We start from the raw sequence: 15,634 nt of genomic DNA on the forward strand, positions 1-15,634 counted from the left end.
CCCGAGAGGAGAATGGAGGAGAAGGGATTGCGGCGTGACCATCCCCCCTGGGGGGTGATTTCTCGCTTTCTGTCTCTATGTCTCTGTCTGTCTGGCGAGCGCACGCGCCCTACAGTGAAAATCTCTCCAAAAAAAAAAAAAAAAAGTTTCTATGGAACATCATTAGAGAAATGTTTGAGGAATAGTGATAAAATGATCATTTAAATTAATCCTCTTCAAAGCGTTTTAGTTCACATTATAAGAAACTTGGTAACATTGTCATCCAAGCAATGTTCATTAATGGTTTACTAATGTTCAGACATTAAGTGCCTCTTGATAGAGAAGTATACCAGTGAGGTAAAAATACATAAAATTAAACTGGCAAATAACATCTGAATCAGATCTACCCATTTATAGGAAATACAAGGGACAATGGACAGATATAATCACTAAAAGCTAGACTGTGGAAAACTGCACAGGATAAATGTCCTAGTTTTTTCAACCAAAAGTAATAACAAAAAGAGAGGTGAAGAGAAGATTTATAAATAAAAAGAAAACACAACCAAGCACAATGTTTGACCCAATTTCATCTCAAGTCAAACTACCTGTAAAATACTATAATTATAATTTATAAGATAATCCAGGAAATCTGAGCACTGACTAAATATTTTAATTTTTTTATATGTAATAATGGTATTGTTATATTTTGTTAAGGGTCCTTATAATTTAGAATTATATACTGAAATATGACAAGAGGGTAGAACTATCTGTCCATACAGATAAAATAAAAGTGGCCATGTATTAATTGATATAACTCTCGAAGCTGAGCGATAAATAACTAAACAAACACATTTTGTGGGTTTGAAATTTTTTTTAAATACAGAAATTTTAACACTATGACTTGACATGAGCATAATAAAATGGGGAAAGTCTACACATTTTATACGTGGCAAATGCACAACAGAGCTTAGAGTATATTTTTGTTAAGTTGTAACTTTAATATACTCTAAGTCTTTTAAAATATGCTATAACCAAAGATGTTAAATATCACATCTATATATTCTTTCTAAACTTACGGCATTCTTGAGGTATATCATCACAATACCACTAAGCATTAACAATGAAAAGTAAAGAAAGTCTGCACTAACCTTGTGCACTGGAATGTCTTAAAAGCAGAAATGATGAGGCTCTATAAATGTAAACTTCCAAGTTCTTGAGAGCATCTGGCATACTGTTTAACTCTATCTCCTATCAATTCTGTAACAAATTAACCTTGAAAACAAGCCTCTCTCTCAGAAAGTAACGTACAGCTTCAGAAGCAAAGTTCAAACTGCATTTTTAAAAGATCAAGTCCAGACTAGTTTCTTGCCAAAGAAAATTAGGATTAAATAGTTACTTACATGGAAAGCGAACTGCCCTGAGAAATCATACATCCCACAGGAATGCATCAAACTCAGTGTATTTCGAACTGCTTCAGGACTCAGTACTCTTTCACCAGTTATGGGGCAGAAACCACCATTAGCCAGTGTTGCAGCCATCACACTGGCTGATTCACATGTCACTTCGATGGAACACAGCTGAAACAAGGACAAAACTGAATTCTTAAAATTTAGGTTTTCACTTTTAACGTTATACTTCAAAGGTAATGTATTTTATCTGATATTTCATACAGATTTGAAATATTTCTTCCAGAAGTATTATTTTAATTTATCTTGATATGCCACAGATTTAAAGTGATTAAATCCTAGCCCCTTTCAGGTTTATGCTGATTTGCCCCAAGTTATTCAGTCTTTAAATGACTGAAAATAACAAGGCTACTCCTAAGCATGAAGATTTATTATTGGCCATTTAAGATTCATTATTGGCCATTTGGTATTCAAATTTGCTTAAATATTAATGCTTTTTGTTAAATACACAAGCATAACAATTTTTAACTCAACAAGAAAAAAATGAATCATGATACATATTTAAGATAAAGCAACATACACAGAATTATAATATCGGTTATATCACATCATTTTTTTTACTACTTCGGAAGAAAAAAATGCTAAAATGCATAACATTTCACTTATAACAAAGCTCAGCCTTGGAGACCAGCAGTTAGCATAATGGCTATGTCGCTGGACTCCCACGTAGTCAACCGCAGTTCACGTCCCAGACCCGGTGGCTTAAAACTCACGCCGGGTGTGTGTGCGTGCCCAAGATCCTGATAGGAGTATGGAGGAGAAGGAAATGCGGCGTGGCCATCCCCCTGGGGGGTGATTTCTCGATTTCTGTCTCTGTCTCTGGAGAGTGCAAGCGCCCTATAGCAAAAACCTCTCAAAAAAAAGAAAAAAAAAAAAAAAAAACTCAGCCTCTCTATTTACATAGAAATGCTCAAAGGACAAAGAGGAAAAAAACTCTATAGTATTAATAACTCTAACTTAGATGCTCTGCAAACCTAAACTAAATTGTTACCTTTTAAGACCATTTCTATTTATTTTATATTTACTATGGGTGCGGGATTTATCATGATGAAGGAGAAAAAAAAAATTCCATGTACTCTTAGATAACATTTTTGCATTTAAATATAATCAAAATAATCAAAAGTTTTCCACCCTAAACACAAATTTATCCACAAAACTAAAATAATAATTTTTTTAAATATTTAATTTTTAGTAAAACAGTAGAAAAACTGGGGAAGGGGGTGAGAGAAAGTGAGGGAAAGAAGGAATACAGAAAACTGGATCCTCAACGTGTAAACTTTCCCGATTCCTGCAAAAGGCACAAAAGGGTTGGAAATAACAGGAAGAAAATCTAACTACAGTGTATTAGATCACTGTGTAATTCTGATGGGCAGTCACTGTTTTAATAAACTTTCACTTTTGTCCACTGAAACTATAAGCTCTTTTTTTATTTCTCTGGAACTACAGACTAGATACTATTTTACCTCAAATAGCAAAGACTTATACTTAGGTTGACTTAATCATGGAAGGCTTTCTCAAAGAAGTAGGATTTAAATTCCAATGATCAATTCCTAATTTATATTTAGTAATAATCAGAATTTTGTGTCATACGCCTAAACTCAACAAATACCAACTTAAGAGTACAATCCTGGTAGCTTGATGGATGTTTAATTAGCTGCAATCTTCTCCAAAAAAAGTTAGTAAAGACTTTATGGCTGTCTTTTGACTTTTGCCCTGAAGTACAGAAATTTCACAGATCAGTAAACCTAAGCTATAATAGCTAAAATTAAATATGTATTCCAAAAGAAAATTAACTTACACACAAAAAATCTGTATGGGCTAGGGAAATAATCCCAAAAATAGACAATTAAGACTAAATCAGGTTAAAAAGCTTCTGCACAACAAAAGAAACAATGATTCGATTGAATCAGCAACCCTAGGAATAGGAGAATGTATTTGCAAACTATGCCTCAGATAAGGGAGTGGTAACCAAAATATGTAGGAAACTCAAGCAACATACCTGAAAAAAAAAGATCAACCCAATTAAAGTTGGGCAAATAGGCTGAAAAGACAACTCTCTAAGAAAAACACACAAACAGCCAAAAAGCCTATGAAAAAATGCTCAACATCCCTTATCACAAGGGAGATGCAAATCAAAACCAAATGAGATAACACCTAACCCCACTTAGAATAGCAAAGATTACAAGGGAACTCTCCTATACTGTTGGTAGGAATGTAAATTAGTACATTAGTAGTATTGTGGGGAACAATATGGAGGTTCCTCAAAGACCTACAAATAGAACTGCCACATGGTCCAGCAAGTTCACTACTGGCTATTTACCCAAAGAATAGAAATGCACTCAGTTAGAAAAGTAGTTGCAAATCCATGTTTACTGTGGCATTATTCACAGTTACTAAGACATGAAACCAACCCAGATGATGGACTGTAAAAGTGTGGCACGTACACTGTGGAATACTGCTCAGCCATGAATAAACATTGAGACCCTGACATTTCAAAGAAAGTGGGCAAATATAGAAGATTTACTGTTCAGCAAAATAAGTGTGACTAAGAAAGAGGCACTGTATTTCTTGACTCAATATATACTGAATGTCTGCTCTTTAGAGCAGAAACTGAAATACTAGAAGATATAAAAACATGGAGTACAACTGTGGATACTAGAGACAGTGGAGGAGGAGGGTGGGAAATGGGGGCGGGTGAGAGGAAGGGAATCAAGGAGAAAAATAAAGAAACAAAACATGTAAGGGTCACAAAAACGGAAAATTATCAGCTGATGATAATGAGTATGGTATCTTCAACTGGACATGGATACAGTGTATCCGTGCTGGGAAAATTCATTTTGCATGCTGCAATGATATAGAGTGATTGAATGTATTTAAATATATATATATATATATATATATATGGCTATTGGCTAAGAGAATAAAAATGATGCATTATTTAATATAATATTTTATATTTCCAAAGAAATTTCACATCTATCATCTCATGTTATCTTCAATGAGCAAGTCAGGTAAAATATGTGTTACAGAAAATGAAATCAGAACACAATAAATGACATCAGGACACTTGGCTAATAAGTGGCCAGGCTAGACCTTAAATTTTATGTTGACAGTCTGGATTCTCAGTTCAGTTTTTCACGTTGGGAAGATGACCATCTTGTAACCTGGTCTTTGATCAAAATCTACTTCATTATCAAACTCCCTATATACTCTATATGATTACTGAAAGGTTAACATTAAAACACTTTCAAAAGTAGAGATAGGAAAATGTAAGCTGAACAGAAATTAACAATACTGTAGCCTACTAGGGAGGTTCACATTACACCACTCTCACTAACCAATGGTGTTAATAAGGTAAGAATAAACTGAACTGACAATATAGGGAGGGATTTCCAGCAGGGTATCCAGATTGAGTTCTATCCCACGGTAATTATACATGTGCCCTCCCCATGAATGTTGAGAACTACCCGAGGAGAAAACCCACCATGTGACACTGTGGAAATAAACTTAACAATTATTCTAATATCAGATAAACCAGGAAAGAATAGTAGCAACATAATTATGGAGGACATGAAGTAAGCTAAGAAACTGACACATTAAAATACCGAACACAGGGGCCAGCAGGTGGCATGGTGGTTAAAGGTGCTGGACTCCCACATGGCCAACTGCGGTTTGCATCCTGGACCTGGTGGCTTGCTTTCTTGCTCTCTCTCTCTCTCTCCCCCTACCCTCGTTGATCAAATTAAAAACATAAAGTAAAAAATAATTCTTTAAAAAAACAAAGACAAAAACAAAAAAACACGGACCAGCAATTGGCACAATGGCTATGTCACTGGACTCCCATGTAGATGACCGTGGTTCGAGTCCCGGACCCAGTGACTTAAACTCATGCCAGGTGCATGTATGTGCATGCCCAAGATCCCAAGAAGAGAATGGAGGAGAAGGCATTGTGGCATCGCCATCCCCCTGGAGGGTGATTTCTCACTTTCTGTCTCTCTGTCTGTTTCTCTGGTGAGTACATGCACCCTATAGCAAAAACCTCTCCAAAACAAACAAAAAAAAACAAACCAAAAAACTGAACATAAACTCTGTAAGAAACAGATAGCTTCTCACCACCAAAATTTAAAATCTAAGAAAACAGGGCTCAGTTTTTAATCAGGAAATCAATGGGGGGAGGGATCTGTACAATATTTTGGCACTTATCTTTTTTTTAATTGTCAGATAGTACATTCACTTAATAGAGAGAGACAGAGAAAAAGAGAGGGATGGGCTGGCACCATGGTCTAGTAGTTAATGCAGCCAGAACCCATGTAGCTGATTGTGTGGTTTAAGTTCTAGACCCAGCAGCTTGTAAAGCATGTCTAGCCCATGTGCGTGGGTACCCATAATCCCAAAAGAGGGAGAGATGGAGAAGGGACTGTGTGGTGACCATCTCCCAGGGGGTGGGGTGCTACTCTCCTTCCCTCTCTGGCAAGAGCATGCACCATCTAGCAAAAATAATGAGAGAAGGAAGGGGCTGTAGTCACACTGTAATTCCTTTCCCTCCATTCTGTGGGATTTGGGGCGCACACACACACACACACACACACACACACACACAGTGTGTGTTTCAAGTCACCAGGGCCATGTTCAGAACCTGAACCATGATCGACCATGGAGGATCCATCTTCCCTTAACCACTAGGCTATGTATGGGCCAGCCTGGCACTTCCTGAGTATATTTTCAGAAAATTGTTTTCTTATTACATTCTGAGGTATGAATTTTTAGAAAATAGTCATGATAACTGCTTTTCATGAGGACATACTTTGAAAGTTAATGGAAAATTTATTTTCTCCTGGTCTAGAGCCAAGATTTCACACATTTATATTTCACAAAATGTGGCACACCCAACTATATATATAGTCTATACAATTAAATTACCTGGAAATAGAAGTCTAGTATACCAACCATGTCTGTGCCTTCTGGAAAACACTGGAAAGAAACAGAAAATAATTAATATAGGCACACAGGAGAAAATTATGCATATGAACAAAAAAACAAATATTTCACTTAAAACGTATATAAATGATTCATTTTGAGAACAAAACACACATAGAACTTATGACTATAGATATGAAATAAAGCAAAATCTCATAACACCATATTACTTTCTACATATTACTCTGGTACATAATTCATAAAATAATTTTTGGACCTGCCACTTAAAATTGCTAAAAATAAGAGGTAATTAACACTAATCAGGCATTTTACTTTTGAAAATGCAGACTAAACCTCAAGTCCAATTTGCATTAGTGTAAGTAGCCAAATACTTGCATATTGCCAGATACAAATCAATTAAAAAACATGAATAATTTGGTAACACTGACTCCAGAATGCTTTGCAAAAACATCTACATCTAAAACAGTTAAAGGTAGTTTCTTAGTTGTTTAATTCTTAGCATACATCTTCATATATTTGATTAAATGAAAGAATAATTTTAAACAGAAGTAAAACTTTCAAAACCTTTTTTTCTTTTAAGTAATATCCTATTGCAAAATTCCGATCTCCACTTTCTCTTTCCGACTGAAACCTGGAAGAAAAAGAAGATATTTGTTCTATTTATTTACTTTTTGTAAAAGTGTGATTGTTTATTAGTTTATTTGTATATCGATACATAGTATGAAGAAAACTGAACTAAGAGTTAGAAATGTTGCATTCCAGTCACAAGTCTGTCAACAGGTGGTCATGTGGCCTTGGGCAAATCATTTAAGGAATAATTCTTTCAATATTTATTTTCTCACCTACAGAAAAGACTGAAATAAACTTAGGTCCTTTCTAGTCTACACAATTTGTGAAAAAAAGTTAATCTTGAAATTCTAAAATATTCTACCATTAAAATATGCTAAAAATATTACAGAATTCCCTGGTTCCTCAAAAGTAAACAGTCAATTCTAACCATAGGGAATTCATGGAAATTTCACTAAGAGAAGGACACATAAAAATCTTACAGAACTTTGCATTAGCAGACTTCAGGGGGAACCTAGTCAGTCGTAAATTCCATGCACGACAAACAAAATTATAAAAATTTAGAAGATAAGACTTCATTGAAGAACAGCAAAAGTTCTGATGGATCTGAGAAATGGAGTGCATGGAGAATGGGGAAACTAAAAAAGGAGACAGGTACCAAATTATTAAGACTAGTAAATGCCAAGCAATATCCGAACTGCCCACTAAACAAAAATTATGAAGGCTTTCAAACAAGTTACGTTGTCAGATCAATATTTAAGAACGATTATTCTGACAACAGTTTGGGAAAGGGAAAAAAGAAAGGATAAGTGGTGTCTTAGGAGACTATAGTAACAAGAACTACCAAAAGCCTGAATTTGGACAGTGATGATAGGAATGGAAGGAGGGGTATATCACACATGCAAGCAGTTGGATAAGTCTTCCAACTTGATAGGAAAGAGGAGAGAGAGGATGAAGTCTGATACAAAGCCTGAATTTTTACTATGGCCTACCGAGAGGATGATGATATTAACTCACATGAGGATACCTGGAGTAAAGAGCAATTTGGGAAGAAAGAGAATGAGTCTTGATTTAGACAGATTTAAGTTTGTAAAACATGACAGATTAACCTACAAGTGCCCAAATGGTGCTTATGGTAAAGAAACTGTGAATGACACCCCTATTACTCAGGTGGCTAGCTCCTTCTTACTGTAGATTTTAAGTTTTCTACAGTCAGAAAAATAATCTTAGATATGGAAACATTCTTGTTAACTTGCCAGACTTAAAAAAAATAAAATCAATACAGTATAGATAAAGGACCAATTCCTCTGCATATTACAGTGCCTGCCACACAGTTCAGTTCATCAAACACTATCTCAAGTGCCTATTACATGCCAGATAAAAGGGATACAGAAATAGATCCAAAGATACAGTGCTCTACCCAGTTCTTAAGAAGATCAGTCTAAAGGTGGTCATGGAGAGACATAGAGTAAGTTCAACAAAATTTAGTAATATGAAAGCACAGAGAAGAGGTATGATGATAATCATGGAAAGCTTCCTGGAAAAGACACTTATATTGATTAATTAATGTCGGTGAGACAAATAGCCTGAAAATGTTTGCCCTGAAATGTAAAGCAAAAAAAAAGTACAAAATGAGAATAAAATAGTAAATATTTATGCTAAAACTGTTTAATGTCTTTCTAATCATAAGGAAACAATTATACACAAATTCAAATTGAGAAATATCTACTACAGCTCATGAAGCAGATCTGGCCTGCTGTCTGTTATTATAAAGTTTTCTGGAACATAGCCTCATATTGTCTATGACTACTTTCCTAGTAAAACACTAGAATTAAGTAACTGCAACAGAAAACACATGACCTGCAAGCCTGAAACATATACTGTCTGTCCTTCAATGAAAAAAGTTAAGTCAATCTGTTCTATAAAACATCTGACTGGGCCAACCTGTGGCCTAGTGGTTAAAAAACCTGGATCCCACATGGCTGACCACATGAATTCAAGTCCTGGAAATGGTAGCTTGAGAAATATGCCAGGCATGTGTGTGTGTGTGTGTGTGTTTCTAAATGGTTGGTAGCATGGCCATGCTCAATTTTGGGTGCTTTCTTCCTCTTCTTCTCCCTCTTTCTCTCTGACAAGCACATTTGCCCTCTTTAGTGGGAGGGGGGGGAAGCCTTCAGTCTTCAAAAAAAGGTCATTTAACAAAACTTTAAAAAGAATGGTCTAGGGCTAGCAGGTGGTATCATGGTTAAGGTGCTGGACTCCCACATGGCTGACCACAGTTCAAGTCATAAATCTGGCAGCTAGCTTTCTCCCTTTCCTTCTCTCTCTGGATGAGCATAGAAGCTCTACAGAAAATTAAAAAATAATAATGCAATTAAATAGGTAATTCTTTAAAAAATAAAAAACAGTGGTCTAGAGAAGGGGGACTGTTCTATATTTAGAAGATGACATAATGACAACTGTGATACAAAAAACTTGATTAATTGCCGAATTAAAGTAGTAATAATAAAACCTGTTTAAAAAAAAATTAGGGAAACGGTTGGGGACATTTACATATTGATTAATGTCAAGATATATCAAAGCTAATGTTAAGGGTCTTAAGTATGTTAATGGCATTGTGATTATGTACAACAATGTCCTTAATTTAGGATTTATTCATGCCAAGTTATTTAAGGGAGAAGTATGATGATGCCTACAACTTAATTTCAAATGGATTCAGCAAAAAAGATCTGTGTGTGTGTGTGTGTGTGTGTGTGTGTGTGTGTGTAACAACTATTACAGGCAAAGAGAAAACTAAGCACCAGTAATTTGAAGTAAACTTGGGGTCTCTTCTGATTGTACCTATAAAAAGTTCCATGAACTACTTAAAATATTTAATTTTTAAGTCTCTCTTGGGTAATTCAGAATCACTCATTTTCCTCTAATGATTCAATGTTAAATAATTATTCACTGAAGTAAATCCTAGGACCAAAAAGTAAGAATAGATTAATTCTAAATAAAGTGTGTGTCTATATGTATGAAGTAACAACATATTATTTAAAATCAAATTCTATTTATATTCTAAAATTAATTTAAAGAGATTCTAAAATGAATTTAAAGAGGCATGACCCACAATAAAAACCAAAGTCACAAATCAAACTTACGTTGCATTACTGAATCCAACATATTCATTACCAGCCATCTTATTCAAAAACTGCATCACCTATAAATGAAAATTATGAAGTGTAAGCAAAAAACACTTGTATAAAAAATTTTGCATGAATACTGAATTCTATGTTACACTTACATAGTCAAATTTTTCAGCATTATTTACTCCTTGCTGCAAAAAATAAACAAACATATATATGTTAATAATGGTACCACCACAGTTAAGTTTTAAGCTAATATAATATCTAAATTTCAAACAGCTACCATTATAATTAATATGCTGTATTAGTATTTTTAAATCTAAGAAATACTTCTAAGTAATGTAATAGTTATATAAACTTTTCTCCATGTCCTTTAGCACCCATGTGTTGAGAATGGATGAGAAGAACAAAGGGAATGCTTTAAGTATATCTTTAACCAAACCCAAATTACAGAATTTTAAATGCAAAGTACCCTGAATCCCCGATCTTCCATGATAATACATGATCTGCTAAAATGTTGTGTTATTTAATTTCACATTTTCAAAAACTTAAAATAGGTTTTACCCTTAGAAAAAAATTAAGTATAAACAAATCACAATTCTCAGTTAAGAACAATCTATATATTTTTTAGAAACCCTTAAACCAATATTAGAGTTAGAAAAATGAGTTATGTTGCAAAACTAACTATTCATAATCCTATTATATGCACATATTTTGGATACATTTTTACGAATGTAGAGAAAGCTCTACCCTTACTATCCTACACTTATTACAATACTTGAACTAAAATAAAAAATTTCATAGTTTCTTAAAAAATTAGCTACAATTATATTTTGCACTATGCCAATTCAAACAATGGAAGATGTATTGTTTCATCATTTCTATTTCTGACATGTTATCTACTGCAAATGTCAATAGGAAAAACCTATGTAACGTAGATCAGTTCAAGTAGCCAAATGGTTTCATTTTACCTCGGCGAAGTTTACAAAGCAGTAAGCTGTAGATCTGAAATCAAACGTATTAATTGGTGATATGCACCCAATAGAAACAATACATCTCTAAGTTCTAAAACAGGCTTAAAATAAAATAATTTGACAACTAAAATTTTAAAAAACATTTTTTTATTTTACCTTCAAAAAAATTCCAAAATATTATACTTTATAATACTATGAAGGGAAAACTTGAACCAGAATATTATTTAATTGAACAAAGCCAGGTTCATTCTCCATTTTATGAGATTTACAAGGGTGCAGCTGATAAACATGTGTAAACCAACAGATCAATTTATTTTAAAAGATGTGCATTCACATATACACGATCAGTAGCTGGAAGGAACATCATGCTACTTCATCAAAATTAGGCATTAACGGAACTTAAAAATAATTTAGGTACAACCATTTTGCAATCATTATCAATGTATTTCCTCTAAAGTATCCTTTGGCATATTGTAAGTTTCTTTTCTTTATAATACACCAGAAATCGAAATGTAGAAATGTAACTCCAAAGCTGTTCAATGAAAAATAATTAAAAGAAGAAATTACCAACTTCATTGAACTGTTGCAGTTGTCAAAATATTCCATAGATCCTAATGCTGTAAAATATGTAACAACATTTAAACCACAAAAACCTTTTTAACTTAGAAAAAAAAGCACAAAAAAAAAAAAAAGAAAAAAAGAAAGAAACACAACTCTTTTTGGAAAAGCGTGTCAGCATTTGCATTGGGATGTCACATGGATAATTACTGGTTATACAATTAATCAATGTAAAATAAACATTAAAGTTAGCTGTGCTTTCATTTTCTAACCTAAACTATATATTCTGTAACGTTAATAAACTTTTCCTTATTAAGTTATCATATTTGATATTAAAAAATTTTCAATTCTAGACTATAGTCGCATACACTAACTCACTTCTATCATCATATAACATTTTGGGTAAGTTACTCAAAATGCCATAGGCATATTACATAAATGGGACAAAACAAAATATTGAATCATTGTGTTGACTCAAGAATATATCTCCCTAAAAGTTCCCCACTTAAATGTAATGGTATTTGATAAATGTTCATTTTTATTATCTACCCTGGAAATGGCAAAATATATTTGCCCTTGTATCTCTTAGAAAGATTTCATTCCTCAGGATATATGGGATCTAATAGTCATAAAAATGTCATGTTACTTTAATATTGAAAAAGAGTAAAAATTTATTTGCAAGCTGTTAGGAAAAAAATGTGTACATACACACACGCACAGACACACACACACACACAGAATAAATTAATAGGAAACCTCCTCCATTTCCTCCCTTAAACAAACAAACAAAAAAAACTTTAACCGTCATCATTATGGAGTAGTGGGGAGAAAGGAGGAGGAGACGTTATAAAAATTGAACCTCGAAATGGATGCATGGGAGTTGGTATTACTATTCTGTTTTGTACGTTTGTTCTATTATAATAAAAAGTTAAAGGAAAAATGTATATTTGCTAATAATTTCCCACACTAATTTGTAGGAATATATCTTTGAATTAAGTCCCTTTCTCTTCTGAAATAGAAACTGATTTTTAGTTTATGTATCGGTGGAACTTTCTAGTGCTAGAATGAGATGGGGATTATTTTCCTACTTTTAATTTTTTTGGGGGGAGGTTTTTGCTATAGGGCGCGTGTGCTCGCCAGAAAGACAGAGAGAGAGAGAGAGAGACAGAAAGCAAGAAATCACCCCCCGGGGGGAATGGTCACACCACAATACCGTCTCCTCCATTCTCCTCTCGGGATCTTGGGCACCCATGCACACGCGCCTGATGTGAGTATAAGCCTCCGGGTCTGGGACTCAACCACAGTTGACTACGTGGGAGTCCAGCGACATAGCCATTACACTAACTGCTGGTCCCCCTACTTTTAATTTTTATAGACATAGGAATTGACAATCCTTACGTACAAGAGACAAGTGAAGTTTCGGTATAGCAATGTCACCAAATTATATACAGGCCTTTATCTCATTACTTGCAAAAAGTCACATATTAATTTACCCTAAAAAATTACACTAATGCTCTTATTGATTGACAATTTGCTTAGATCCTTTTTTGAAAAATTTTGTTGAAATCAAAGAACTGGAAACAACCTGTTATACAACAACAGGACTTATTCTAGTCAGTACAGTGATTCACAACCTCAATGCCGACTCCAGTATTTCAAAATGTTCTACTCAAGACTTTTTACAACCTGGAGCAATTCATCATAACAAAATTTGGGACGTAAGAAGTATGCTTTTATTTTGGAAAAGTGGATGACACTTAGATCGAAGGTAGATTAATTTTAAGAAGGGTATATAATGAAACATCTGGAAATTGTTAAAACCATCAATGCCCCTTTACCCTTTGGAAAGAAGTCTTGTAGCCAGGGGAATGATTTTTCCCTGTATGAAGATCACTGTTACAAGCATTCTTAGACTTTAATTTTGAAAAAGTTTCAGTAATTTATAATAAATGCAGCAAGAATACTTTTAAAATATATTAAATTGGATAAAATATATTAACCAAAATTTACAATCCATTCACCAAATGACTTCAAAAAAAGGAAATCATGCAATTTGTTTGAAAAAGTAATCAGATCCTGATACTAGGAATTGCACAAAATTGTTTTCTATTGACATGCTTATCAAGCTGTGGAATTTTTATCCTTTCAGAACCCTATGAATGAAAACTTGATAAAGAGGCACTGAGCTTTTTAATATTTCCTACTAAAGAATTACTGTCAACTATATTGGAGTGTTTTTACAACATACTTATGAACTGATTTATGTATTATGTATTATAACATAGCTGAAAACATCCAATAAGTTTAATATGAAAATGGCTCACTTAAACTGAATGAATTAATCAGAGTTCTTCTGTAAATAACTCACATGATTTCTCTCATAAAGTATGAAGGTATAAGTCAATTAAACATTAAAGATCACAAAAGAGGCAAAAAAGAGATAACTGAAAATGGTTTTATAAAACATTCTTAAATTTAATCTTGCTACAGAAAATGCTTTAAAGCTAATAAGTACTAGAGAATTAAAAACAGGTACTACAGGAAAAAACAATGTTTTAGATCTAGTATTTTCAGATTAGTCCCCCAAATAAGGTAAGAGAATAGTGGATTTACTTGGCAATAAATATTCTAGCTTTCATGAAAAAACCTGAAATATATCAACTGATATAAAATAACCCAATATAATCATGTCTAATGACCATTACCGAGTCCAAGGCATTATATTATCTATTTACCCCTGAGTCACTAACCTCCTTAAAAATATGGCAAATCTAATGGCTATTATTATTAACATGGCCAAATGAACATTACATGTAAAATAACTAAACTTGTTTTGATTTTGATGGAGCATGATTAAATTGTTGAGAGAGAAAGCGAACCCTAATATTTAAATTCAAAAATACTTCTGATTAAAAATACCTAGTTACTTCAAATGACAAAAACTGGGAACTGAAACCGAACAGGGGTGTGGTGGTAAAAACCACGTTGCTCTTTGAAGTAATCCCACATGGGAAGGTTCCTGGTTCAAGTCCAGAGATCTCCCTGAATATGCTGGGCATAGGCTTGCCCATGAACCAGGACTGCATGAAAGCCAGAGGTGGATCATGGCGTCAAGACCTTATTTGGGGAACACATGCTCTCTCTTTCAGCTTGCTTATTCATGGAAGAAATATATAAACGAACCTAAGAAACTACCACTAGAACAGACACATAAACAAGAACACAGCGCAACTTATTATTTATAAAATGAAAATGGAAGGTGTGGCAATTATTTTGCAGTATGCTACCCTCATCTTTCCACCCTAACCCTTAAGTTATTGCCAGACTTTAACTTTTCAGAAAAATTAGGTGAAATTTTTACCACTGAAAAAAATGGTAATTACATAAGGATACTATTATTTCATTTAGAAATAAGTGTTCCTTTCAAATTTATTTTATTCTTTCCTTTAAATCAAGCAATCATACATGATCATCAAATATAACAGTCTGCAACAAAAAGTATTCCTTTAGAGTTAGCAGTTACCATAGAGAAAAAAGAGAGGAAGTACAGTAACCTTATGGTTTTCTTAATTATGTGCATTTTAAGTATAAAATGACATTTGTTTTTAAAAAGGTATTTACCTATATAGCTTTGTTTAAAATTTTAAATATTGAAGTTTTCCTATAAGCTTAGTAGTTAAGAATTTATGCAACAGGTTCCTTCTGTCCAACTCCTTTTTTCCACAATCTGCTAATCCTTTTGAACATTTGCTCTGCCTCTTCCCCCATTTCCTGAGGATCACCACCAATCCTACAAGGAAAAAATATCAATACTACAAAATTATGAAATAAAGAGTCTTACTAAAGACTCTACTTAAATTTGGAGGACAGGGAGGGGGAGTTACATGAGAATTATTTCAATGGCACCACAATGATGTCTGAATTTTAAGACAAAAAAAAATCACAACCTTAAAATCATCAACTAAAAGGGCTTTATAAAAAAACAACAACAAAAAAATAAACAAAACCCCAAAAAACAGAATTC

The 15,634-nt window shown here is 33.6% G+C and overlaps 1 protein-coding gene across 1 annotated transcript in view; it reads right to left on the reverse strand.

The window, feature by feature from the left end:
* The window catches only part of GLS (glutaminase), a gene marked incomplete in the record, with an annotated part of 77,615 nt that overhangs the window by 38,865 nt on the left and 23,116 nt on the right, over positions 1-15,634 (reverse strand). The window contains 5 exon segments of the mRNA XM_006147816.3: positions 1,380-1,556; positions 6,366-6,416; positions 6,948-7,014; positions 10,094-10,152; positions 10,237-10,269. Coding sequence (XP_006147878.2) covers positions 1,380-1,556; positions 6,366-6,416; positions 6,948-7,014; positions 10,094-10,152; positions 10,237-10,269 — 387 coding nt within the window.

The sequence above is a fragment of the Tupaia chinensis genome, unplaced genomic scaffold, assembly GCF_000334495.1.
Source record: "Tupaia chinensis unplaced genomic scaffold, TupChi_1.0 Scaffold000225_1, whole genome shotgun sequence".
NCBI lineage: Eukaryota > Metazoa > Chordata > Mammalia > Scandentia > Tupaiidae > Tupaia > Tupaia belangeri.